This window comes from Canis lupus, chromosome 17 (assembly GCF_003254725.2).
Source record: "Canis lupus dingo isolate Sandy chromosome 17, ASM325472v2, whole genome shotgun sequence".
Taxonomy (NCBI): domain Eukaryota; kingdom Metazoa; phylum Chordata; class Mammalia; order Carnivora; family Canidae; genus Canis; species Canis lupus.
This window is the reverse complement of record NC_064259.1, coordinates 20839166-20865786: the sequence shown is the minus strand read 5'-3', so window position 1 is coordinate 20865786 and position 26621 is coordinate 20839166. Positions and strand designations below refer to the sequence as shown.

Below are 26621 nucleotides of genomic sequence, written 5' to 3'. Positions count from 1 at the left end.
AAAAAAAAAGTACTCTGACAAGAACTTTAAATATATTCATAAAGTAAATATAGTTTATTTGATGTCTGTATAAATAGGACTTGTTATGGAACAGGAAGAGGTTTTTCCAAAGGGTTAAAATTTATTCAACAACAGAACTTGGTCCTTCCTTTCAGTTTGTCTCAGAATGTGGTTGCCTGAGGTATCACTGTCAGAAGTGATTTCCATCACATGCAAAGTCTGAAAGTCTTTTAGTGGCACTTTCCGTTTCTCTAGAAAACACTTTAACTGCTTTTGGATGGAACAGGAGGCAAGGTTTTTATCTGCTCACACTCTACTCTATGGGAGCCCAAACACACCCCGCCATTCTCTTGTTTGAATGGTGGCCGCTTGGAAAACAGCGTACAGATGGAGAACTCAACATTAACACACACAAAAAAATGTAGTATCTCTATACGCGCTAACTGTAATTTTGCTTTACAGTTTTTTCATTAAAGAATTCTTATTTTTATTATCGCTCCACAAAGAAGTTCTAAAAAACACCTGTAAAAACTTTGAAAAGGCACTCTAAAACTCCAGAATGAAAAATTCTAAAGTATAAATCATGATACGTCTTCTATGATTTATAAATAAGAATAAGTTCTACAAGCTAGAATTTCTGAATGACTTTGACAGGAATTTACTCAAAGGAACCAGAACACCAGTACTTAAAAGATTTTCTATTTTAACCCCAACTGAGTTTTTAAAAAGCTACACGTGTGTTGACAAGCAGGGCCCACACATCACTTGCTGCCACCACTCATGATGAGGTTAACAGAGGGACAGGGATTTGTGCCTGGAATGTGCCAGGCTCCTCCATGCAGCTGACAGAAGGGGTCGCGTTTTGTTTTGTTCCCTGGTATTTTACAGAAAATATACATATGGTAAAAAAATTTAAACGGTACAGGAAGATCTCGAATAATAAAACAATATCCTTTTTTCCCACAGCCCAGAAAATCTGATAACTTCAAAATGATTCCGCAGTCATGTGACCAATTTGCATTATGAAGTGAACCTTGGAGACTCAGTTCTCTGGAATGACGCTGATTTTCTCATGTATTACCTCTGTTACAGAGGAAAGCCATGCAGTCTTCTCCTTCTTAAATAAACCAATTACACAAGCAACATGCACACTGCTCAGAGATGGCCAGTCCGGGCACCTCCTTGGGTTCCACGGGTCTGTTCCTGGCTCTGGACAGTGTCCCTGGCGTCATCCCTGCAAGTCAGGTATCACATTTACTATCAAGGCAATTTCAAAAGTAAGAAAACTTCTCTTAATCAAAATGAGTCATCTGGTCCTTGTAAAACAGAGGCTGAACTCTGCCAGGTTCGTGTTGTCTGGTCGTTAGTAAATAGATAAATATTTTTATTTAACATTGTACAAAAGGACAGGAACCATAGACTCCTAAGCATTCAAGCTAAAACCAAGTCAAACCTTTCCTAGATAACAAAGGGAAGGTGAGACAGCAGGGACCACGGATGGAAATTCCTCCACATAAATGCCCATCCCAGTGATGGGCAGCTGGGTGCTTCTTCCCCCAGGGGTGCTCTCTCTCTGGCGAGCAGGAAAGGCTTACAGAGATGGGGCCAGGGCTCAGCCAAGCCCTTCCTGAATGCCTCGGATCCTCCTGGCCAGCTGTACATCCTTCGGGAAGAGAGTAACACGGCCAGCATGTAAGGAGAGAAGATAGGCGTCCTCAAAGAGATGAACTAGAAATGCTTCTGCAGCCTGGGGGCAGATAGAAGAGTCCAAGGATTGACACCCGAGGGGGCATGAGCTACTTTCTTCTCTCAGAGCCCGCGGTGCTTAGTCCCTGAGGGTTTCTGGGACTGTCTGCAAGACTGCCCACAGAGTGAAGGGGAGCCTGGGAATTCTGCTACCACCCAACAGGGATCTGGCCTCCACACCCTGGGTGTTCCTTGATGCTCTAAGGAGGCAAGAATCCCGTGTGGCATGCCTGTCAGCCCTGTGCAATTCCGGAATGCCTTTCCCCCGTTCTCACCCAACTGTACCTGGGCCCCCTTCTTACCTCTTGCAGGGCCAACAGGGCCTGGGCTTGCCAAGAGAAGTCCACACCGCGTGTGAATTTAACACATATCTCTCTCACCTGTGAAGGAGTGGGGATGGGGAGCCAAGGGGAGTGGAGTGGGGAGGAGTGGACAGTAAAAGAAGAGAGATTCAAGGGGGGGATCCCTGGGTGGCACAGTGGTTTAGTGCCTGCCTTTGGCCCAGGGTGCGATCCTGGAGACCCGGGATCGAATCCCACATCGGGCTCCCGGTGCATGGAGACTGCTTCTCCCTCTGCCTGTGTCTCTGCCTCTCTCTCTCTCTGTGACTATCATAAATAAATTAATTAATTAAAAAAAATTAAAAAAAAAAAAGAGAGATTCAAGGGAAGGTCGACTCTTTCTATGAGTCTCCAAGAATCTTCATTTCTGTGATACCTCCGTGGTTCTTAATCTTAGGACCTAACTAGTAGCTGATGTCCATTCCCTGGAGCTTAGGAATTGGCATGTCTCCCCTATTGGTGGTGGGGAGAGAAGGAGGCAATCTCCTAGGGTAGGAAGACGGATGATAGCATGGATGGATGAGATGGTTCCTATTTATATAATCAAAGAGTACAGTTTCAGAGGTGGTAGGGTTTAGAAATTAATTCCATAAAGAACCAGAAGGTGTCCTTGGTGGGCTCATGGTTTCCAAAGATGGAGAGTCCTCTGCCAGGTTAGAGAAGAGGTCCCTTAGCATTTTGGGCAAGAGATGACAGGGTCCCCACCACCTGGGAGATTTAAAGAAAGGAGGTAGTAAAAAAAAAAAAAGAAGAAGAAAAAAAAAGAAAGGAAAGGAGGTAGCATGGGGGCGGGTGGAACTCACCAGGCGGCTGAAGGGGTTCTTCCTTAACAACAGGTTTGTACTCATCTGAAGCTTTCGGATCTCCTTCATAACCAGATGTTTTCGGGAACCAGGGTGACGGGAAGAAGTGCCTGAGCAGAAGAGTTGGGTCATCAAGTACAGTGGTCAATGGGAGATGCCTCACAGCTTGGCTGAGATAGACAAACTGTCAAATCACTAGTCTCTGTTAAGTTGCACAAAAGCAGATTTCAGTCTATCGTTTACTATCATTATCTTCAGCAACTGTTGAACAGCAGAGAGTTGCTAAATAAATATTGGTTGAATGAATGAGTCATCCTTTGAGGATCTTACCCTCAATAATGATCCTTTAAGGGTATTATCTTAAATGCCAATTCTTCATGAAGGCTTTCCTGATTCCCAATTGCTTCTAAATTGATTCATGAAGGCTTTCCTGATTCTCAATTGCGTCCAAACTGATAGGTCACCTCCCTGCTCTGAGCCCCACAGTACTTTGGGCATCTCTCCTATCTTTCCCATCTAGATTGGAAACTCAGTTATTTTGTGTTTAAGTCTTTCTTTTCTTTTTTTTAAAGAGCTGGAACGAATCTGTAAGGTTTTCAAGCACAGTTCCCTGTCTCAGTTATCCTGAGGCCCAAAGAGGTGAAGACAATTGGCCAGAGCTTATTTGTGGCCAAGGAGATGTGCATAATTTGGTGCCCGTGTTGGGTCACCAGGCTATGGAGCCAGAGCCTTTGGCTCAAAGCCTGGTTCCAAAAACAACAAAAAAGAAAAAAAAAATCTTAAAAATACCTCCCAAAGTATAGGTCAAAGAAGCCAAACTCTGATCTGAGATTAAAAACACAAGAATACAAAACAAAGTCGAAGAGGAAACTTAATGGATATTGACTATTAGAAATGAATCAAAAGTCTACATCTCAAAACTTATAGCTAAATGGTACTAGAAGAAAACATACAGGCTAGAGATTGATTCTCCATTAGAAAAGGAAAGCATTAAAAGACACCTAAATATTCAACTCAAGTGTTAGGAAGAGAATTATTAAATTAAACCAAAAGCAGATAACCAAATATTCAAGATAATAAGCCAAACTAATGAAAAAGAGAGTAAAACAAAGAATAGTTCTCTTGCTGGATAATTAAAACCAAGGACCCAAAAAAATGAACCTCTCATAAGCTGAGCAAAGAATAAAAAAAGAACTACATGAAAACTTACATTTTTTTTTAAAAGATTTTATTTATTTATTCATGAGAGAGAGAGAGAGAGAGAGAGAGAGGGGCAGAGGGAGAAGCAGGCTCCATGCAGGGAGCCTGATGTCAGACTCGATCCCGGGACTCCGGGATCACGCACTGGGCCGAAGGGAGAGGCTCAACCGCTGAGCTGCCCAGGCATCCCGAAAACTTACATTTTGAAGAAGAAAATTAATTTCAGAAATGTTATTCAAGGTCCAGCCAAGGAAAAAGGAGCCACACCAAGTAGTAAATCCACGTTGGGGGTGGGGGATTTATTAGTGAACTAATTACAGACTCTTAGAAGAGCTGCACAAGTAAACAGGTGACAGGGAGGCAACCCAGAGATGCCTGTGCTCTGCAGCTGGCACTGAAGACATTATCTCTGGGTAGGGAATGTGGGCCAGAGAAACAGGCCAGTGTCCAGGGGACTGGTGACATTGAGGAGAAAGGAGGTGGCCCCACACTCAGGAGCCATGCTCCCCCCACCACTGGTCGGCAATCCACCGTCACTAGGAGGCAGCCTTTAATAGACAGACATGGCAGTCACAGAAAATGGAAGGATGACCACAACCCAATCTCCCCAATGTGAGAAGGACAATGCCATGAAAGGAAGGAACCAAACTCAATAAACAAAATGACCAACACTGGAGGAATCGGAGTTAACAGGGAAAAAAGAGACTCTGAGAAAAACGTGTAATAAATAACCTCAGAGGAGTAGGAGATGTGAAACCCAGGCCACAGAATAAGCAGTAATGAATGTAACCAACCAGAGATCATGGGGAAGAACTGGGGTTAGATGTTCAAGAGTTGGGTCTTGCAGTGTCAACATAAGGAATTGGTATTTTTAATCCCAAATGTCATGGGAAACTGGGAGAGTTTTAAGCAAGACAGAGAGGAGATCTGCTCACCTTTTATTTACTTATTTTTTAAAGATTTATTTATTGGGGCTCCTAGGTGTCTCAGTTGGTTAAGCATCTGACTTCGGCTCAGGTCATGATCTCAGATGGAGCCCCCTATGGGGCTCCCTGCTCAGGAGGGAGTCTGCTTCTCCCTCTCCCTCTCCTCTGTCCCTCCTCCTGCTCGTTCTCTCTCTCTCTCTCAAATAAATAGGGAGAGAGCAGAGGGAGAGGGAGAATCTTAGGCAGACACAATGTTGAGCACAGAGCCCACCCATTGTGGGGCTCCATCTCACAAGCTTAGGATCAGGATCTGAGCCGAAACCAAGAGTCAGATAGTCAACCGGCTGTGCCACCCAGACACCCCAATCTACTTACATTTTAACAAGGAGTCCAGCTGCAGAGTGAGGAAAGAACTGAAAGGGACAAGAGTAGAAGTGAAGCAGCAGCCAGGCCAGGATACTGGTGGTGGGGACTGGTGGGTGGGAGTAGAGCTGACAAGTGGGCTGATTCAGGTTTTGACTTGGAGGCAGAACTGCCTGGACCTACTTGTGTATGGGGATATGAGAAAAGAATGTCTCACAGGTTTCTGGCTTGCACAACTAGACAGTGCTGTGCCAGTCACTAAAGTGGGGGAAACTGGGCACGAAGAGGTTGGAGGGAGTAACCCAAAGTTTGGTTTTATTTATTTTTTAAAAATTTTAAAAGATTTTATTTATTCATTTATGAGAGACACACAGAGAGAGGCAGAGACACAGGCAGAGGGCGAAGGAGGCTCCCTACCGGGAGCCCAATGTGGGACTCCATCCCAGGACCCTGGGATCACAGTCTGAGCTGAAGGCCGACCCTCAACCACTGAGTCACCCAGGTGCCCCCAAAGTGTGGTTTTAGACGTGCTCCACTGACATACCCCAGAGCCCACAGGTAGAAAGGCAGCTAGGTATGGGGGGATCTGGAGTCAGAGGAGAAATCTGGGCTAGAGATACAAATGTGAGCACTGTTTATGCAGGAGTGGTATGCAGAGTCCTGGGAAGGGACGAGACCAACCAGGGAATGAAAGGAGGAGGAGGACAGCAAGAAGTCCAACGTCAAGTTGTTGCGGGGAGGTGGCACAGGCAGTAAAGGACACTAGACTGGAACCGCAGTGTGTGACAAGGGGATAGAATGTTTCTAGCAGGAAGTGGCCCCCTGTGTCAAATGCTTCTCAGAGCAAGAAGAGGACATGGACAGGTCTATTGGATTTAGCAACATTAAAGTAGCTAGTGACCTTGACAAGAGTACTTCGAGTGCACTAGAAGGAGGGGAAGTAGTTGTGGGGAGCCAGACTAGATTCACCCAGGCTCCAGGGAAGCCTGGGAAGAGGGGAAACACACACGTGTGGTCTTAAGTCTGGCTGTTTAAAAAAAGGTAGCTATGAAGGGCACTAGAGAAATGGGGAGTATGAGAGACAGAGATGTGGGGACAAGAAGCACCCCTGCTCTTTGTCTCTGGATCAGAAAGAGCGGAGCACATTTGTGGAATGACAATGTAAAGAGCACGAACTGAATTCCAAGCGCAAGTGGAGAGGACAACAGAAAGCCCAGTGAAGGTGAGAGAAAAATAGGACCAAGAGCCCATGTAGGAGGAGTGAGTGGCTTTTGATAGGAAGGGAAGACCAGGGGTCTCTGCTGTGAGAAAATAAGGAGAATCCAGTCTGGGGGCTTCCTTAAGTGAAACAAGCACATGACAAGGTCATTATCAACTGAGAGTGAGTTGGGAAGCTGGAGTTGTAGGAATTTGAAGAAAAAGGTATGAATAGTCAATGGGGAGAATGGAAAAGCAAGACTGCCAGACAAGCACAGGAGGACTGCCAGGAAGTGCCGAGTGTCCATCTGAGATAAAACCTTTAATTTAACCAGGAATAGAAGGATGCTTCTACATTGAAGAGTAACAGCAATGGCGTACTTAACAATATTCATGTTAAAATTAGAAACAGGGGGGCAGCCACGGTGGCGCAGCGGTTTGGCACTGCCTGCAGCACAGGGTGTGATCCTGGAGACCCGGGATCGAGTCCCGCATTGGGCTCCTTGCATGGAGCCTGCTTCTCCCTCTGCCTGTGTCTCTGCCTCTGTGTGTGTGTCTCTCATGAGTAAATAAAAAAAAAAATCTAAAAAAAAAAAAAAAATTAGAAACAGGGGTGGAGGGCAGCCCCTGTGGCGCAGCGGTTTAGCGCCGCCTGCAGCCTGGAGTGTGATCCTGGAGACCTAGATCGAGTCCCACGTCGGGCTCCCTGCATGGAGCCTGCTTCTCCCTCTGCCTGTGTCTCTGCTTCTCTCTCTCTCTCTCTGTGTCTCTATGAATAAATAAATAAAATCTTTAAAAAAAATTAAAAAAAAAAAAAAAGAAAGAAACAGGGGTTGAGGTCGCCTGGGTGGCTCAGTTGGTTAAGTGTGGGACTCCTGATCTCAGTTCAGGTCTTGATCTCAGGACTGAGAGTTCAAGCTTGACGTTGGGCTCCACACTAGGCATGGAGTTCACAATTAAAAAAGAAAGAAAAGAAATGGGCCAAGGGTGGCCAAACCACTTCTCTTATTTCAATACTAATCTCAGAGCTTCACTAATCCAACACACTAAGAAATAAAATATAGAAAAGTGAAAAAGATTCGAAAGTCCTTATTTGCAGACAATAGCCTATTTAACCATTTCAGTTGAAGCAATTGAACAATAAGTTAACAAGAGAATTCAGCAAGCTAGCTGGCTGGATGCAAAGGTTCTTAATCTTTAGGGAAGAAAATAACCCATAATACGCTTTTTTCCCACCCTGCTCATAACTACATTGCAGGAGACAAGTAAAGCAGTTGTTGCCAGAACAATTCTTGCTTGAGTGGGCCTCCCATCCACCAGACCACAGAGCGCAGAAACCGAAGACCACAAACTAGTCTTCTTTCCGGACCCATAAATAACCTCAGGAAGGGAACAAGGTGAGAGCGCTCTACTTGAGGCCCAACACCACCACTCACTGAAGAAACATACACACACCCCAACACCTGGAAAGGCAACTTCTGAAAGTAGAACTGTTTGAAATTGTCACAAAAAGCTGCCAATAATTCTGCAGTTAAAAAAAAAAAAAAAAAGAAAGCACAAACACTTAAAAAAAAAAAAAATCCTGTCTGCTGGAGCAAGCTGTGTGACCTTAAGTTACTTGGTCTGCCTGCGCATCAGTTTTCTCATCTGAAAAATGGGCACAATGTAAAGTTGAGCTAAATCACCCAAGCAGCGGAACGCAATGCCTGGTAGGGGTTAGTACTCGATAAACGCTACTAGTAGTAAGACTTAGTATTAGGTGCCAGGCCGCCTGGGCCGTCCTTTCTGCTCCTCTAATTGCTTTCCCGGGTCCCTTGCGGGGCCTGGAACTTGGGCCGGGCCGAGCAGGTGCTGTAGGCGGCCCGGCTTTGCCCGCCAGCAGGGGAGCGCCGGCCGGAAGTCGGCAGATTCGGACCCGGGGTCCGCGCGCGAGCTCGGTCTTCTGGTCCGTGGAATGGGCACCTGGATGCGGCCGTGCCCACCTCACGGCCAGGGAGGCCAGGGAGGCCAGGGAGGCCAGGGAGGCCAGGGAGCGGGGGGGCCGGCTGCGGCCGGTTACCTAAGGAGGGGCCCCGCCGGGGGGCGCTGGGGGCCGGGCTCGCGGGGCGCCTCTTCGGGACTTCGGGCTTGCGGCGCGGGCCCATGGCGGGCGCCGGGCGTGGTGGCCCTGCGGCTCCTTCTCGGCCTTTGGGGTCCGGGGACCGAGGCTGGCGTCCTGCGGGAGCCCAGGACCAGGAGACTGCTCCGCCGGCCCCGGCGCCGCCTCGGTTCCAAGGACCCGCTCTGTCGATTACACTCGCGGCGTTTTTTAAAACCCGAATTCGGCAACTCTCAGTGGCTGCTTCTGGAACGACCCTGGCGCAGAGCGACTGCGCGGGGGACCAATGAGAGCACAGGCCGGAGGCCCGGCGCGCGCGGCGATTGGAGGAGAGAACGGGGACGTCGCGGACGGCGGTATGAACCAGCCAATGGGAACTTGGAGAAGTGAAAGGAGGCGGGAGCTTGCGGCCGTGCTGTTTCGAGGGCTCGGACGGTCGCCCTCGGTGCCTCGTGGTTGACAAAAGGAAGCACTGTCCTGAAGACGTCGGTGCGCTTGCAGAGCGCGTTCCTCAAGACAAATCACTGTTCGGACATTTTATGTTTTGTCCTATCAGCCCTGACGTGGCTTTTAAAGACGAGGAGACAGACTTACAGAGAATGTGGCCCTTCCAGGGACACCCCACGAATACGGCTCAGAAGCCAGTCTGACTGCATGAACGTTATCCATGACTAGGGTCGTGGCACGGCCAGGATCTGACGCTGTCGTCTGGGATCACACTCCCCAGCAGTGCAGTAGGAGCCCTGTAGGGAAACCACCCCTTCCCTTCCTGTTGGAGGTCACACACATTCCGGTCAAATGTACATCTGTGTAGTTAGAATAAAGATTTATTTTCTGCACTTGGTTCTCTTGCGTTTTCTAAATGTTCTCCAGTTAACGTGTATTGTAGTCAAGGAAGATGTCATTACAAAATCAGTGATTTCATGGAACCCTTCCTCACTGGTGCAACTAGAGTGGAAAACAGTATGTTGATCAGCCAAATACATTAAATGTAGAATTACCACACGACCCAGCAATTCTGCTTCTGGGTATACAAAGAACTAGAAGCAGGGACTTGAACCTATTTGTATTTGTACGCTAATGCTCACAGTGATGTTATTCACAACTGAGCCCCAAATGAATAAATAAAATGTGGTGCATACCAGGAATGAAATATTATTCAGCCTATTATTCAGAAAGTTAATTCTGACATGTTACAACAAGGAAAAACCTTGAAGGCATTGAGGTAGGTAACATACAAGACACAAAAGGAGAACTACTGTAGGATCCCACTTACATTAGGTGCATAGCCAAATTCACAGAAAGTACGACGGTGGTTGTCAGGGGCTCAGGGGAAAGGGTTAGTGTTGCATGTTGAATGGCTATAGAGTTTGGGAAGATAAAAAAGTTCTGGGAATGGATGGTGGGACAACAATGTGAATGTATTTAATGCCACCAGACACTTAATAATGGTCAAGATGGTTTTCTGTTGTATTTTACAACTTTTAAAAAGAGGGAAAAAAGAATGAAGGAAGAAGGAAAGAAAAGGGAAGCAGCTGTATGGGGGGATACTCCGTGGGTCCACTGTGATGAGGGGTGGGGTGAGAAGTCCGGTACTCTACTGTCTACAAATAGAGTTCTCACGCCTTAACAGTCTAAAAGGCACAGCACCATATGGGTGCCTGCCCACCTCTCTGACCTTGTCTCTGGCCACCTTTAGCACAGCATGCTTATTGCCAGGCATACCGGTCTAGTTACCTGCAGTTCTCGAATACATCACTTACATGTTTCTGTGCTTCTTACAAGCTGTTCCTTTTTCCTGGAATACCCCTACTATCCCATCCTGCCAGCCTGGGAGACTCCTGCCCATTCTCTACCAACCAGCTCCAGTGGCGCTCTCAGAGTTCTAGTTCTAGAGTTCCCTGTAAGGCCTCCTTTGTATCTCATACAAAGGGCCTCTTATGCACATCACGCTGTGCTGGAATTTTCTTTACACATTTGTCTCCTGTTTTTCTTTCATGGATTCACAGCCCTTGGAGCACATCCGTTCTCAATACAGTTGGCTAAATTCTGGGATTGTAATCCTTTACCAAAGATTTTTTGACAAGTGTTCTTGATGAAGATGGGTGATTTATAAACTTTTACAACTAGGGGAAATCCCCTGCTGACCTTAAGGTTGGAAAGCACATAGTCAACAAAAAGGCCAAAGGGGCTCTTGGCCAAGGTGAATATGAAAGAATGAGGTTAACCTGTAAGCCGGTCAGGGAGGTGTACATATTTAGTAATGCTCAGAACTTCTCCTTTTTATAGGTAGCTTAGGCCTTGAGAGATAAAATGACTTGTCCAAGGTCACCCAAAGTAGAAGTGGGGCTGAGAACACAGCTGACTTCCGATTCTACCTTTTCTATACCAGGTGGCCCTTTGCTCCACTTCTGACCTCATCAGGAGTCAGAGCTCTGACCTCTTCGAGTGCGGTTTGTTAAACCAGCAGAGACCTTTGGACAAAGTGAAGGCAGATGGAATTACCTGGTAAGGTCCTAAATTTCTGCCTTGTGGGCAGATTTCTGGTGGAGGAGTCCCAGGGCTACCCCGGGTTCTGGATGGCAGTCCTACAGGAAGCCCCTGCCCCAAGACCACTCTGCAAGGGACAGGGACTGAGCAATCCACTCTGATGCACGTGCTTTAAATTATAGTCTTTGAACTGATGTTTACAGAAGCTCGCAATCAGTTGGTTCTGATTTTACAGAGGTTCAGAACCTCCCCACCAAACTTCCACAATTCAGAACCCTCTTACTCCACTGAAAACATCCTCCACAACCTTCCAGCCTCAGCGAGAGTGGGGGTGCTTACTTTCTCATCCACATGACCAGCAAGGCCTCTCGGACCCACCCTCCAAAGCATCCCTCAAATGACAGGAGAGCGAACACACCTCTAGGGGCTGGGAAGGCACCTCCTGTCAGCACAAAGTATTTTTGAGGCATCTAGTTTTGTCTTAAAATAGATGTGAATTTTACATTCTCCTCAATGATGGTATAGTTTTTCTTTCCATGATGGTGTATTTTAATAAAACATTTCCTTCCCTCTGAGTAAAACTGATGCTCTGTGCTGTGCCTCTGCTGGGACTTCCACGCCCTTGGCAGACCGCCCTGGTGGCCAGTGCAGTCTTCCACAACACTCCTGTGTGTTGGCATTTACAGGCACCTTCAATTTATTATCTTATGTAATTTTCAAGCTCACCCTGCAAGATGGAGGCTGGCTTTCCCATTTTAGAGATGTGAAGACCCAAAGCTCCAGAGGTAAAATGATTTGCCTGATTTGGTGGCAGGCCTGATATATTTAACCCTTGTGCAACTTCCCTCTCATTTAAGGGGGTGGGGGAGGAAAGGCCACGCTCCCAATTTCCCTTTTGTCTTAATGACATTTTAAGGCCCCAGTTTTTTTGGACAAGGCAGCTATAGTCCCCACCACGCTTACCCTCCATTTCCCTCTTCTGTGGCACACACTGTGGCCCACAGAAGCTCAGGGGCCCCTGAGACGCAGAGCTGGAGGCATGGAGAGGCCCTCTTCTCCCAACAAACTGTAATAACCTGCTGATTCCCACACAGCCTAAGGGCTTTGCGTGTCAAAGATCCCTTCCCCCAGAATCTATTTTAAGGAAGGCATTTGGTGTTTTGTTTTATGATTGAGCTGCCCAGAAAAATGGACTGAGGCTCCAGAAACTGCCACGGAGTGAGGAACTCCGTAAGGAAGGACTGCTTCACTCCCTGGGGCCCCCCAATGCCAGTCCCCTCTCTTCAGGGTGGGGAGGACAACAGCACATGAAGCTTTTATTCCGGCCTTGGGAAATGTACCCCAAAGACCCCAGGGAGACCTGTACGGTGGGTGGGGCTGGAGGTCTGGAATCAGGCAAACCTAGCTTGAAATCCTGGTTCTGTGAGGAAGTCAGTTAACACCTCTGGGCCATGGCTTCCTCATCTACACCCACCTGTGCAGGTTGTTACACCAGAGGATTAGTGTTAAGCATTTAGCTCATGTCTAGGAGACCAGAATTCCTCTAAATGGTGGAGTCCTGGCAAATTCATTACCCCGGAGGGATATCTATGGAGTCAGGTTGCTGGGAGTACGGCTGAAGTCCAGATGTGCTCTGGATCCCAGCCTGCAGCAGATCACGAGGCTGCTCAGCCAGAGTCCACTGCAGGAGTGCACTCTCGTAAAACCACTTACATCTCTGGGCCTCAGTCTTTTCATCTTTAAAATGGAAGGTGAAGAGTTCATCAAAGCTGCTCTGAAGAGCTGCTTGGAATTCCCCGTCATCTGTCCCAGGCAGGGAGGCCTTCAGAGTGTGGCAGCCAGGACACCAATGGGGAGGAGGCACAGAGGGTAGAGGAGCCTTTGCAAAGAATGGGCTCCTCCTTTCCCACAGGATGGGCCCAGCAGAGGCTGGGAGGCACCGAAGCCACAACATCTGTATCTTCTGCTTTCTAGACAAGGACTCCAAGGCCCAGGGCCACTAGGTAAGGGGCTGGGGGACATCTGCTGAGTTTGTGCACAATCCAGCTAAGACTTAGGTCTCCAAGACAGGGTTGGCGAATAACTTGTAGTTTTAGAAAACATGGCGCTTAGGTCTGGTTTGAATTTGCTCACTGACCTCTCTTCTCTGGAGAACCAAAGTTAGCTTATGTTTTAGGAGGAAACCTTACAGTTGTTAGTTCCTGCAATTCCACTTCATGATTTAGTGCTAGTGCTGCAGGAGGGGCTTTGGGGGTTGAGGGGAGCCTGGCAAGGGTCGGTCACTGTGCTCAGGCCTGTGGGGGTTGCAGGGGGTGGTAACAAAGGAGGACCCGGGTGTCTGGTCCTGTGGCAGCAGCTGCCCTGGGAGGGGAAAGGGGCGTTGGGGAGGGGTGGGGTGAGGCCTTTGGGAACAGGACACGGGAGGCTCACCAGCCTATGTGGCCTCGGCCTCAGGGTGGACAAGGTGCATCCAGGTAGCAGCGGAGAACCCACGAGAGGCTCAACTAGCATCATTGATGGGAGTCCGGGAGCCACCGAGCAGTCTCTCGTGCTCACCCTCTTCTGCCGGGGGCCGGCCCCTGGCCAGGCGGGTGAGCAGTGGGCGGTGCAGCCCATTGTAGAGGGCGGTGCCTGTCAGCAGGATGAGGAAGCCCAGGATCTGCAGAGGGTGGAAGGCCTCCCAGCCCAGCGCCAGGCTCAGCGCCCAAATGACAATGGTACGCAGGCTGTCCAGCACCATGCGGGTCGTGGCGCTCAGTTCCTTGGTGACGCTGATGCCCGCGAAGTTGAAGAAGGCGATGCTGCTGATGTTGCCCAGCAGCGCCAGGGCGATGAGCGGTTGTCGGCCCACCTGGCAGAAGGCGTCCAGCGCGTCCTCCAGCGTCCCTCGGGGGCTTCCACTGAAGGAGCCGGCAGGGATATAGTACATGGGCACCAGCAGCAGGGAGAGGATCACGAAGCCAAAGAGGCCTGTGGGAGTGGAAGAAGCATGCTGCACCTTCTGTTCGGCCCCCAAGCCCCCACCCCCCCACCGGCAGCTCAGCCTGCCCAGCAGGGGCTCCACTGATCTCCCTCCCAGCCAGCGCCCCCGTCCTGGGGCACCTCACGCCAGCTCCTCCCTGTTGGGCCCTGGAGCTACCTGTTCATCTGGAACTCACCGTGGCCTACTGAGGGGGCTCCAGCTGCCCTGCTCCACTATAATCATATTTTATAATCGGAGCAAGGATAAAAACTACATTTTATATAATGACCTGTATATGTATGCACAGGCACATACACACATGCACACTTTCACAATACAGTGGCTATCTTTACAATGTTCTCTGGCACTTTTAAATTCCATTGTATTCATTTACAAAAGAATGGCAGCTGTGATGGCGACGCTGCTCTCACAAGCGTGGAGAAACATGGTTTTCTAATCCAGGGTCGCTGGTCTGTGACCAGGAGTGGACTAGAATGTAAATCAATGCACTGCTTCATTAAGAAAGTCTTGCTAGGGAAAAAAAGAGTGGATGCAAACAATGTGCTTGATGACATAGTGGATCGAGATGATTAACGCTGTGCCAGAAGCCCGTGGCGCGCACACGGCTCCCTGATTGATCCACAGGCCATGCTTGGCTAGTGCTGCTCTAATCTGCCTGCTGGTTTCATATTTTTAAATGGGTAGTTAAAGGTTTGGTAGTTACCTTAAAGGCTTGGGTAGTTACCTTCCTGCTCACAAACTTGTGGTGGTTCCTCCCTGTCTGTCATTGACAATCTAAATCCGTTTGACATTCAAGGTTCTCCATAAGACCCTGACCTATTCAATTCCTGATCATTGTCCCAACGTCAAATCTGTAAGTCACCCAACTACTCCTTACTGGTTTCGATACTCATGGCCAGCTCCCCACATCCGTTCCTTCCTTCCCACTCTTGTTGCAGCTCGAACATACCTTCCCTCTCCTGAAGACCCTCAGACGTGCTTGGCAAGTGAAGCAACCCTTGAGCATAAGTGGTCTGAGCTCAAACGCACCATCTGGTCCTTCCTTGCTGGCCAACTCCTCTAGAGTGGGGTGCTCATTCCCTTCATCCTCTACCTCATCCCCCCCAGCTCCTGGGTCAGAGTCTCTGTCAGCACACAGGTGAAGGGATGAGCCCCTCCCCCTCTCCCTATGGGTGAGGGCACCTTGCCCTGCATTCTTACTTGTGCATCTCCTCCACATGCTAGCATTGTGTGGGTGCCCTCGCAGCAGTACCTTGCTCCCCAGCCCCTGTGCTCACATACCCTCAGTGCCAACTGCCCGCAGTGGGTGAACATTATGCCTGTAGACGAACTTCTCCTCGAGCACCATCTGGATGGAGACAATGATCTGGGCCATGATGATCAGCAGGTCCCCTGGGGGGAAATGAGAACCATGGTGAGATTGGGCCGCATGGGGTGGGGGTGGGGGGAAGGGATGGAGCACGGCCACAGAGCTGTTGGCAGGGTGGTGGGCTCCATGCTGGAGTAGATGGCTCCTACAGGGACATGGTCACCCCGAGCCCCTGACTTTTGTAGGGCACCACATGGTTCACGAGACAGTCATGACAGCCCCATGCCTGGTCTCCTGGCTCCTGGGGGGTGGGGCAGGCCAGCAGAGCAAGCACTATTACCACCCTGGGCCAAGCCTCCAGAAGATCCAGGGGCCCACCTGGGCCTGTGACTGGAACAACAGGGTTATAAGCATGTCTTCTGAGGTGCACAAGACTTTGCGATAGACATTTCTGGTTTAGTCCATCCTCAGGACCAGAGAGATCCTGTCATTATAGAACAGGCTGCCAGGCTTCCTTTCTGGGACAGTGGGGATGATGCCAAGCTGGGTACATAGTAGACACTCAACAGATACTCATTCCCTCCCTCTCCCAGATCCAGGAGTATGTGTACCCAGCAGTATGTGTGTGTTTCTTATGGCACAAACGTCCCTCCTCTGACCTCCCGCTCCTTAACTATCCCTTTCTCATGGTGTGTGTGCCTTTCTGTGCTCTATCTGGCACCTCAAGAGCAGATGTATGCCCAAGTCCACTGGTCCCCCATACTCCCTCACCCAGGGCCTGGCATAGAGAAGAGTTGGCAGAAGTCTGCTGACTGTGCTGGGTTCCCTGACTGACTGAGGACAGGAGAGGACGGGCAGCCCCTGCGTCCCCAGCCCTCATCGCACCTGTGATCACTTCGCTGAGTTTGTGCTGATCATCATGCTTGCTCAGAAGGTCGGCCAGGCCCACAACCACCAGCCCTGCGATGGTGGCAAGGATGCCCAGCCACTGGCTCAGTGCCAGCCTCCGCCCCAGGAAGGCCACTGAGAACAGGCCTGTGAATATGATCACTGCTCCCCGCAGCATCTGGAAGCTGGAGGCACTCGTCATGTTCAGGGCTAGGAGAGAAGAGACACACGATGTTAGCTGCTGAGGGCCAAGGCTATCTATTCACTGAGGTGCCCTCATGGCTGAAGACCAGCCTTGCACATAGTATGTGCTCAGTAAATCTTGTGTGTGTGTGTACACGTGTACGTCTGGGAGGGGGGCAGGGGTGAGGTGAGCCAGGGGAGGGGTGAGGCGCGCCGGGGCAGGGGTGGCTGTTTCATTAGTGCCCCTGTGGGGCCCTTCTCAGCGTGGCCTGGCTACTTACCCACATACATGATGCTGGTCCCCGTCATGTCGCACAGGGCAGGGGGCAGGAAAAGAAGGGGATTGAAGGGCTGCTGGGGATCCATGCTGGCGTCTGGGTGCCTTGCCGCTCGGCACCGAAGCAGGTAGAAGGCAGCCAGGCAGGAGAACTCTCCCAGGAACATGCCCACCGCCTGCAGGGACAGAACCCTAGAAGTTTACAGCTGGTAGGAGAATCACCTTTGATGAAATCTTAACACAGCCTTTCTTCAGAGGGAAGCTTACCTGTAACTTGACACATAAACCAGACAAAAGCAGAGCTGCTGTGTGTGGAAGACCAGAGACTACCTCCTAGGTAAGGCCTAAACACCAAAAACATGTGGACAGAAACACTATAAAACCGCATAAAGCCTGGTCTGAAAACCAACGATCTAGGCTAATCTGTGGTCAAGTTCCAGATGGAGAAACGGAGGTCCAGAGAGGCTCAAGAACTGACTTCAGGTCACAGAGCAAGTGGCTGGGAGGGCAGGGGCTGAAATATAGGCCTCTGCTTCCCAGTCTGGCAAGAAATTGCCTTCCATTTACCTTGTCTGCCCTATCCCAGTGGAGTCTGGGCTTCCCATGTTTGCAGAGCAGGTTTTGTTACTGGGGTTGATGTTTTCATCATCCCCAGGGCTGGCCTTACAGCGTCAGGGCGTGGCTGCCCACCGGGACTGCCATAGCCCTCCCAGAGAGGGCTGTGCCCTCTGCCCTCTTCCGTGGGCTCTCACACCCTGGTCTCTGTTCTGGTAAGGGAGGGAGGGAAGTGGACAGTTCTTCCCGGTTCTTCCTGAGAGCTGGGAAAGGCTCTGCCCCAGGTCAGGAAGCAGCAGGGTCTGGAGGGGGACACCTGACCCTGGGGGCAGCAGGAGGTGGGGGTGGGATAGGGCAGATACCTGGAGGAAGGGATGCTGGAAGCTGTGCTCCTTGCTTCCTCCACAGCCCTGCGCCACGAAGTTGTCTGCCCACCTGCAGTGGAGAGAGAAGTCAAACCTTTGGCAGTGTGCAAGCTCTGCAGCCCCGGACCCTGTGTCTGAGGACATTGCTCCTCTCAATGCCAAGAGGCCACACTTAAGGGACTTGGACAAGTGTGAGACTCCCTTGCCAAGGGGCCCATTTCTGCAGCACAAAGCCTTCATCTGGGATTGAGGACAGAAAGTGGGGACCTAGATGCCTTTAGCAGAAACGTAGCATTTCTTCACATTGTGAATGTGGCCCCATAGGACCTGTGACTTTGCCACACACACAAGCCACTGCTACTGTTATCAGCGCAGACACCAGGAAGTGGCATTTACACTCGTCGCCTCTACAAAATTACAGTAATTAGACCTGCTGCTAATAATTTTTTTGTGTTAAGAAGCATATACACATGCGTTACGGCATCACAAATTGGCTTTTTCAGTGTTTTGATAACTTTATTTTGACATAAGTGGCTTTTTCTGTAATCTGATCCCTTAATCACACATTTAAAAACAATATTCTAGGTTTTTACCAGACCGTCAAATGGACCCATAGCACAAAAAATATCAGAAGTCTGTGGTTTACAAGGGCCTTTGGGCCCTTGGGAAATGACTGGCTGACAAAGATCACCCGGTCACCTTCATAGAACCTGAAAGGTTTGGAGGGTCTTTCTAGCACTGACTGTAAAGCAGGTGGCAAGTCCATGGCACTAGTGGAGTGGCCTCCCCGCCAGCACCCTGGCAGATGGCATAACAGAATGGGATGCTTCCCCAGCAACCTGACACAAGCCCAGAATTCTTCATGGCATAGTGCCCTGGGCAGCTACCACCAATCCTCCTGCACTGTCTGCCACCCATGAACTAAAAGCTCCTGCTCCCCAAATTTCATGTTTGCTGGGCTTTGTTGGGTTCCTGGGGTCTGGTCTAATCTCTTTTATTTAAAAGTCCTTTATTTATTTTTTAAAAAATATTTTATTTATTTATTCAAGAGAGACACAGGCAGAGGGAGAAGTAGGCTCCATGCAGGGAGCCCAACGTCCTGGGTCCCCAGGATCATACCCTGGGCCGAAGGTGGTGCCAAACCACTGAGCCACCTGGGCCACCCCTAAAAGTCCTTTAGAGGGGCACCTGGGTGGCTCAGTGGTTGAGTATCTGCCTTTGGCTCAGGTCCTGATCCTGGGGTCCCGGGATCGAGTCCTGCATCGGGCTCCTCAGAGGGAGCCTGCTTGTTCTGCCTTTCTCTGTGTCTCTCATGAATAAATATGTAAGATTTTAAAGAAAAAAAAAAGTCCTTTAGATATTTGGAGATTCCCCCCCCCCCTTTTTTTTAAAGATTTTATTTATTCATGTTGTGTTGAGTCAAGGCAGACCCAGGGCAGTATCTTGTGGGCCTTGGGGCCCTTCCTTCTGCAGCACCCCATGCATAGGTGGTAGCTGTGTCTAAAATACAAGACTCAGGACTTCTTTTTATTTTTTAACTTATTCATGGAGAGAGAGAGAGAGAGAGAGAGAGAGAGAGAGTGAGTCAGGGGCAGAGACACAGGCAGAGGGAGAAGCAGGCTCCATGCAGGGAGCCTGACATGGGACTCGATCCTGGGTCTCCAGGATCACACCCTGGGCTGCAGGCGGCGCTAAACTGCTGCGCCACCAGGGCTGCCCAGGACTTCTTTTTCTTAAATGACTTTCCTTGCAAAGTCTGTCAAGAGCAGCCACATGGTAGTACCCAGCCCTACTCTGTTGGCTCATTTCTGCAACAAGCCTGAGGTTTCAAAAGGCAAGTGGAAGCCTTTTATTTCCTGTGCCCCGCACAGTGATGCAAGCCTGGGACACTGGTTGGGGCCTACGTTTGACAAAGATCCTGGCCAGCCCTGGCTTCTCCGTGGCCTGAGTTTGGGGAGGGGAACAGGGAGCTCTCTGCCACAGCCCGGGCATGGGCATAACGCCTGGACACTGGCAGCAGGAAGGGCAGGCTGAATGGCGAGAGAATTCCTCATCAGCCATGGGGAGGGGGTGGGGGGAGACCACTTCTACTCATTGATCTGAACATACCCCGGGGCCAGTGAACAAAACAGGTCTATGGCAAATTTAGTTCACAGTGAGTGAGCTCACAGCCGGAGACCTCACCCACCCCAAAGATGCCAAGAAGGGCAGTTAGGAGGGCTTGTGGTTCTAGAGAATGGTGAGAATCAAAGGAGAGTTGAAGGGTGGGGAGGTCTCATGGGTCAGGGGACCAGGCTGTAACCAGTCCCAGTACCAATGGGGCAAAGAAAGCCCGCCCTACAGAAACCACCTGCTCTCTGGGGTCTCATTTCTGTCCAATCTGCTGCAAGTTCTGGCTCTTGGATCCCCAGGCTGGACAGGGATGCAGGTGAGGGCCACAGACCAGTGGTATCTGCTCTCCAACTCAGGCTTGCTTTTGCAGAAAGAACACTTTGGGAGGGCCTGGGTGAGGCAACTGAGTGTAACAGAGGAGCATCAAGGAAGAGTAAAGAGGTCATGCCTTACCAGAGTGCAGAGCCAACTGCCCCAGAGCAAGTCAGAGATGGAAATTCCGGGAGCTGGAGCCAGGGCTCTTCCAGGAGGAAAGAGGGAGGGCCTGCCAAGCCCATTAAGGTCAACTAGAAGCTTAGGGCGAGGGCATGTGTGGAAGCCCCTTCCTCATCATGGCACTATAGCCAGAGTACATGGCAGGCTCCAGTAGACGCCCAGATCTAATGGTCGAGCCGTCTCCTGGAACTTCCCCTGGGCTACTCCCCACACAGCTTACAGTAACGATAACTCACATCGGATCACCGTGTGTGTTCTAGAGTCATTATCACTTGAGAGGGTGGAAGCCCAGCATCCAGCAATTTCTCTATCTCTGGATCGCCAGCTCCTGGCATACCGAAGCTCAAACATTTTTTTGTTGAATAAGTGGGATTTCCAGACTCCACCTTGCATATAGGCAAGTACTAGAGTTCAGACAATGTCTGCATGAAGCAAGGTGCCACCTGCTGGTGGGACCAGCTGGGCTTGTCCCCAGGAGTGGGCCCCACGTGCAGAGCTGACCCTAAGGCTGATTGATGCTGCACTCCCTCTCCTGCCGCTAGGGCCTTCTCTGCTTTCACCAAGGTGTGGGTATGCCTCAACAAGTTGGGGCTGGCTGTGTTCCCAGCCTGGGAAATGGAGTCTTTTTGTATCTGGATACCTGGGGCAGGCTTGCAGTCCAAAGGATTGGGTGTCAGCAGGCCCAGCCTTCCTTTAGGCAGGGAGGAGTTCAGGCCTGCAGAGATTTGGGGCTGGAGTCAGGCTAAGAATACTGGTCTTGAAATAGGCTTCAGCTCATTGCATAGGCACAAATAGACCCCAGATAGCATGGAACAAGAGCCAAAATCCAGCCTCAGTTGACTGGTTGATGACAGGCTCCTAAGGTGGGACAGCTGTTTGCAAAAATACTTCACTACATGTTTTTATAAACGCACACTTCACTGCATACTGACTTCATGCCAGGCCTGTGCTGGGCACTTCATGTTCTTCATTTTACATATGGGGACTTGATGGCTTGGGGCAGAGGAGGGGAGAGGATGGGGTTCAGATTCCTATAGTTAACAACGGGCATGTCTAGGGCCCAATCCATCTGCTCAAATTTACATTCAGAAAAGGCAGCAGGATACAAGGAAAGCTCATGACTTTTACGTCTCACAGGTTGGACAAGTTAATAGTTTTATCTATAAAATGAGGATAATAATGCCAACACTGATGAACCATCAAAAGTAATAAATAATATAAGATACAGAAGAGCTGGTGCATGGCAGGTAGTCAGTGAAAGTCTTTTCCTCCCCCTTCTCCCTCCTTCCCCTCTATGAAGCAGGAGTCTCTCCCCTTGTTTTGGGTCAATATGGCCTAGCTCTGCTCCAGCCTGAAAGCTTCTGGGAGTGCATCCATGCTATGGGCTGAAGCAGAGGTGGCTGGAGGGCCACAGAGCCACAGAATGCTGACACAGAAGAAACTCAACCATCATCTCAGAAAGCTCCTTATTTGACAGACAAAAAGCCAAAGGACACAGGGCTCATCTGGTGCCGAGAAGGGCTAGTCCCCAGGGGTCTCTACGTCCAGTTCCATGCCCCTTCTTCAACACCTGAATTTCTCCCATCACTTTCTTATTCCAAATTCTTCCCATTCCCTTGGCTGCGTTGGAGAGGGGCCAGGTCTGCAGATGGGCCTTCCCTTCTTTCTAGATACTGTTTTCTAAAGAAAAGCCATGGTCTTATGGGCAGAAGGAGGCCTGTGGGGACCCATGAGGGTCAGGCCGATGCTACATCAAGAGATGCTTTCTGCTGGCAGAGACCAGTTTATGACTTTTTTATTAAATTAAAAAAAAATTTTTAAGTAATCTCTGCACCTAATGCAAGGCTTGAACTCACAATCCTAAGATCAAGAGTTGCACGCTCTACTGACTGAGCCAGGAGACCAGCTTCTTCGAGAAGGGGCTTTGGCAGGCTGGGGGTGAGCTCCCCTCGCTGGGGGTAAGTCACTCTGGACCCGCCAAACTCAAAGCTCAGCATTCGGAGTGGCACGTGCGGCCACGTGAGAGGGGAAAGGGTGTGGATGGACAGAGGAAGTGGCTGATGTGGCTGCCTCAGAGTGACAGCTGCATGTCCAGCTCCCTGCAGAATCTCTGCTACTTCCTCTGGCGCCCCAGGCTTATCAAGCCCAGTGAATCAGCTTCTTTCGCCTGCCTGGGATCTTCAGGAAGGCTGCAGGGTGGCTCCACTCTTTGGGTGTCACAGCAGTTGGTGATAAAGGATCACGAGGCCTGTCCTCAAAGTCTTACCAAGTCCTCCTCAGTAGATCCTACCTTGTGTCTGGGTAGAAGGAAGGGAAGTCACGGCCATTTTACAGATGAACCTGAGGCTTCGAGAGGCCCAGTGACTCATCTACTCCCATAGCTTCCAAGCCTTGTACTCTTTTCACTCTACATACTACCTCCTGGTTTAAGGCTTTCTGTGGCTGGTGCAGGAACCCCTGTGAAGCAATCACCCCCTGCCAGCTCATGGAACCTAAGGGTGGGGGCAGCCACCAAGGCAAAAGTTAGAGCTGACACAGGAAGGAGAGGGACAGTCCTCCTCTACTAGAGGCCCAGAGGTCCCAGGCCTCCTGCTACTTTCCTGGCAGTGTCCCCACATCAGGGGCCAGACCGTTGGAGAAGTCACCCCCTGGCCCTGCTCTGGTGGCATGGGCTTCACAGCCTGCAGCGTTTAGAAGGGCATCAGAGCCACACTTGGTGAGCATCTGCTTGACCCTGGCTCTTTATGTGCAGAACCCCAGGAGAATGGGGCTCTCAAATGGGCAGGACCCCAAACAGGCACTAGTTCAGGCAGACTGCCTGCCCTAAGCAGTGCCAGGGGGCGGGGGGGCGGGGAGAGGAAGATGTTTGATATGCAGGAGATGTATTAGAATCATAAGTAGGTCCTGGCAAGGGGTGAGAAAGCAGCCACTGAAAGGAGAAACAGCCCCTTCACTGTGAAGGGCCCTTTGCCAACTCCTAGAGCCAGGACCAAAGGGCCAGCCTGCCAGGTGGCTTTCTCCTCTGAGTATGTGATGGACCCTTGCCCCCATCCCAGCAAGGACAGGTCTGTCTCCTGCAGCCTACCTGAACCTGCTGAGCAGGCACAGTGGCCGCCTCCAGGGGAGAGCTGCCCTGTGGTCCCAGCACAGCAGGTAGCACGTGCTCACCCACTTCCTCCTCCACCAAGTTTCTTCCCTCGACCTGGGGATGGAAACACATTCCTTTTACAGGCTGGGGAACTGAAAGAGGCTACTGGAGAGGCTAAATGAGAACCTGAACGGCACCCTGACTCCAGTGGGAAAATAAGTAGGATGACAGCGGGATCTTTTGGGCCAGGACAGAGCTTTGCTGCCCAGCCCCAGAGGGAGGGCACTCTGGTGAGATCCCCAGGGAAGCGGGATTTTGGGTACTGCCAATGTAAAAGGATCGGACTAAAATGCTGAGACCTAGGTTCTGGTCCTCACTTTGACACCAGCCAGCTGGTCACAAGAAGAAACTTCTAATGGATCCTTAAGTATAAATTGTGGGGATTAGGATGGGTGACTTCTATATTTCTAACAGCTTTAAATGCCCCCCAAAATGACTAGAGGAGCCCTAGCTCATATCATATTGATGGTTAAGAGCCTGGATTCTCGAGCCAGATTACTTTGGCTCACATATAGACTCTGCCACTTAATGGCTGAGTTGAAATCAGGCAGGCAATTCCATCTCTCCATACCTCGGTTTCCTGATCGAGGACAAGGAGTTTATCTCCCTCATAGGCTGGTTATGAGAGTTCATTAAACTAACACACAAAAGGTGGCCGCAGCAGGGGCAGGCACTGGTTATGGCAGCTGCTTAGCATATGCTGTGGTCATGTCTTAGTTTGTTGGTCCCTGCCAGAAACTGCAGGTCAGGGTGTGACTTCAAATCGATAATTCCTACCAGAATGTACACAGCCGCTGTCTCATGTTTTCTCTCCGAGGGCATCCTTCTCATAGTCTGGCTGAGAGGATCCTGCTGTTGAGGATCCAATTCTGGGGCCCACCTGAGATAGGGAGGCTCCCAAGAGGCCCCACATCAGACAACCTGGCAGTGGACGGGGCCCACATGGGGATCTCCTTCCTGCTTCTCAGGTGGCCTCTGAGGACAAGGCCTCCTGGGGCCCTGGATTCCCCTGGCCTCCTCCCTGACAAAGGAGGAGATGAGTCAGCACAGCTGACCCCAGTGACAACTGACAATCTTGACTCTCCGTGGGGACAGAAGCCCTGGCCGACCTACAGCCACTTTCTAAGCACTTGACTGAGGCCTTGGCTGGTATGACAGATGGACAGACAGATGACTTGTTCTGTTGCATTCAGATCCTGAGATGGGAGCTCTTGTGTTGAATCTCCTTTATAGTTAACGGCTCAGCAAAAGCAGTGACCTTTAGGAGGCCACAGGGCTCAGGAGACCAGCTCAAGATAGCTCAAGGCAGAACCCAACTAGAGACAGGGGGCGGGGGGGGGGGGTGGTGGTGTCCACCCAGAGCTCCACTTCCTGTGAAGGAGAACACTGTGGTTGTCAAGTGTGTATGTTCTGTCCCCTTCACCTTTGATTTTAAGCATCTTAAATCTTCTCTTGGTTACTTCAAACCTGAGTCCAGTCAGTGCTTCAAACCCTGCAGGTACCTTACACATGTTTGATGAATTGAACAGGATACCTCTCTCCCAGACCTCTCCTCTGGAGCATGTGATCAAACACCTTAAGGAAGAATAAGACATGACTAGTCCCCCGCTCCCCAGGGGGCCTGGAGCACAGCCCAGAGGGTGACTGTGACTCCCCCTTGCTGTGGAGCCTGGCAGGGCCCAGCGAGAAGTTAGGTCTGGCTGGGAGAGGGCCATTATCAACTCTTCTCCATATGCATCTTGGAATCGGTTCAGAGAAAGGTCAGGATCTGGGTACTGGGGGTTCTGAGATGGTAAACAGAGAGGGCAGAGCAAAAGACAAAGCACTGCCAAGCCAAGGGGCTGCCTCCTGGGTCTCCTGTACATTACACAGAGGAGACGATGCTCAACCCCTCAGCCTCATGACAGCCCGGGGTCCTCAATCCCCAAGCTCCTGGGGCCTGTCTTCATAGTCCCACAAAACACCTCACTGTCATGCATCAGAGTTGAGCTGCTCACCTGCCCTCCCTGTCTGGATTAATGAGGCTTCTGTTCTCCCAGGCAGAAATCCTGGAGGGGTCACTGTCTCTTGATCCTGTGGGTCAGGCCTTATAGCTTTATTCTGCACCTGGTCTCTCCCACCTGGTCTCTCCCACCTTTCCTGCCTCACTGCCCCACCTGCTATGCAGTAGCAGCTTTGCAATAGTCTTCCCTGCACTAAACTACTCTTCAACCTGACCACCAGGTTCATCATAACCATTCCCTGCTCAAAAGCTCTTCTTTGATTGTGGGATAAAATCTGGCCTGGGCATTTGGTGCTGGTTACAATACACTTCGATGTAGACTTGCTGTTCCCTGTCTCCACCAAAGTCCACATGTAGAAATCCCACCAAAACGTCAAGGCCCAGCTGTGACCTCTCCTCCACGAGGAGCCCATGGGGGTGGGGGTAGCCCCTTCTCTATCCACAGCCTTCCCCGCTCACCGGTTCCTCGGCCTGCATGGCTTCTATTGCAGCGTGTGCACAAGTGCGGGACTGCCCCTTCACCCCACCCCTGCCCACAGCCCCTGGAGGGCCCGGGCTCCAACGCCAGCGTTGAAAGGGGCCGGAGAGGAACTGCTCCAACCCTCCCGTCTAAAGATGAGGAAACTGAGGCGTGGAGACGTGAGGTGACTCGCTGGGATCAAGCACATGGCCATTAAAGCCCGGGCTCGGGTCCTCCGGCCAGGGACGCGGCCATGGTCCGTATTTCCTCGGGCCTCGCGCCCCTTGGGGGCCCCAAGACCGCGTGAACCGACCAGAGAAACCGGGCGAGCCGGTGAAGCCGGGACAGGAGAGCCGAGGAGGGGTAGGGCGAGGAAGGTGCGCGGGGTCACCGACGCCCTCGCGGGCCGCGGCAGGTCCGGCTGAGCCCCCTCCCCTCCCGGCCGGGCCCGGACTCACTTGGCCGAGAGCGTGTTGATGGAGCCGGTGACGAGCATGAGCCCGGCCAGGAACAGCTGGTACTTGGTCCAGGCCATGGCGGCGGATGAGGGGAGCGGGAAACTGCAGGGATCCCCGCGACCTCGACCTCCGCGCTGGCTCCGGGCGGCAGCTCCCGACCCCGTCACCTGGGGGGTCTCGGGAGCGAGCGCTTCCGGGCCGGGCGTCACGTGACGCGCGCCG

The 26621-nt window shown here is 50.8% G+C and overlaps 2 protein-coding genes and 1 long non-coding RNA gene across 7 annotated transcripts in view; 1 reads left to right on the top strand and 2 right to left on the bottom strand.

Annotated features, from left to right (window-relative positions):
• Positions 1-1106, top strand: part of LOC118351093 (uncharacterized) — a 32540-nt gene extending 31434 nt beyond the window's left edge. Inside the window, exon 5 of the long non-coding RNA XR_007403305.1 lies at positions 967-1106. This is a non-coding gene — a long non-coding RNA (uncharacterized LOC118351093). The remainder of the gene's footprint in view (positions 1-966) is intronic.
• The window catches only part of CENPA (centromere protein A), a 22418-nt gene extending 13479 nt beyond the window's left edge, over positions 1-8939 (bottom strand). Inside the window, exons 1-5 of one of the 3 annotated variants that reach the window (XM_025454415.3) lie at positions 8636-8924; positions 2891-3000; positions 2049-2126; positions 1596-1747; positions 26-1234 (exon numbers count right to left, since the gene is read on the bottom strand). In XM_025454415.3, coding sequence (XP_025310200.1) covers positions 1613-1747; positions 2049-2126; positions 2891-3000; positions 8636-8720 — 408 coding nt within the window. In that variant the 5' untranslated portion in view covers positions 8721-8924 and the 3' untranslated portion in view covers positions 26-1234; positions 1596-1612. Of the gene's footprint in view, positions 1-25; positions 1235-1595; positions 1748-2048; positions 2127-2890; positions 3001-8635 lie in introns of those variants that run through there. The other 2 variants (XR_003139867.3, XM_049096081.1) reach the window with 2 other exon arrangements.
• On the bottom strand, positions 26-26621 carry SLC35F6 (solute carrier family 35 member F6). Of its 3 annotated transcripts, XR_007403304.1 has the most exons (10): positions 26400-26620; positions 17722-17794; positions 16809-16980; positions 16342-16554; positions 15429-15539; positions 10438-14134; positions 2891-3000; positions 2049-2126; positions 1596-1663; positions 26-1234 (listed from the first exon to the last, which is right to left on the bottom strand). XR_007403304.1 is itself a non-coding variant. In XM_025454410.3 (6 exons), the coding sequence occupies exons 1-6, from the start codon at positions 26474-26476 to the stop codon at positions 13665-13667; spliced, it is 1116 nt and encodes a 371-aa protein (XP_025310195.1). In that variant the 5' UTR covers positions 26477-26620; the 3' UTR covers positions 9484-13664. The 3 variants fall into 3 exon arrangements, 1 of the variants encoding a protein (XP_025310195.1); XR_007403303.1 differs by lacking the exons at positions 26-1234; positions 1596-1663; positions 2049-2126; positions 2891-3000 and adding exons at positions 9484-9622; positions 23417-23533 and having other exon boundaries at positions 26400-26621; XM_025454410.3 differs by lacking the exons at positions 26-1234; positions 1596-1663; positions 2049-2126; positions 2891-3000 and having other exon boundaries at positions 9484-14134.

Coding starts and splice junctions, on each gene's coding strand:
- SLC35F6 (XM_025454410.3), bottom strand. CDS start 26,476: ATGGCCTGGACCAAGTACCAGCTGTTCCTGGCCGGGCTCATGCTCGTC. Junction 17,795..26,399: donor ATCAACACGCTCTCGGCCAA/GTGAGTCCGGGC, acceptor TCTCCACTGCAG/GTGGGCAGACAACTTCGTGG. Junction 15,540..16,341: donor ACTCAGCGAAGTGATCACAG/GTGCGATGAGGG, acceptor ATTTCCCCCCAG/GGGACCTGCTGATCATCATG.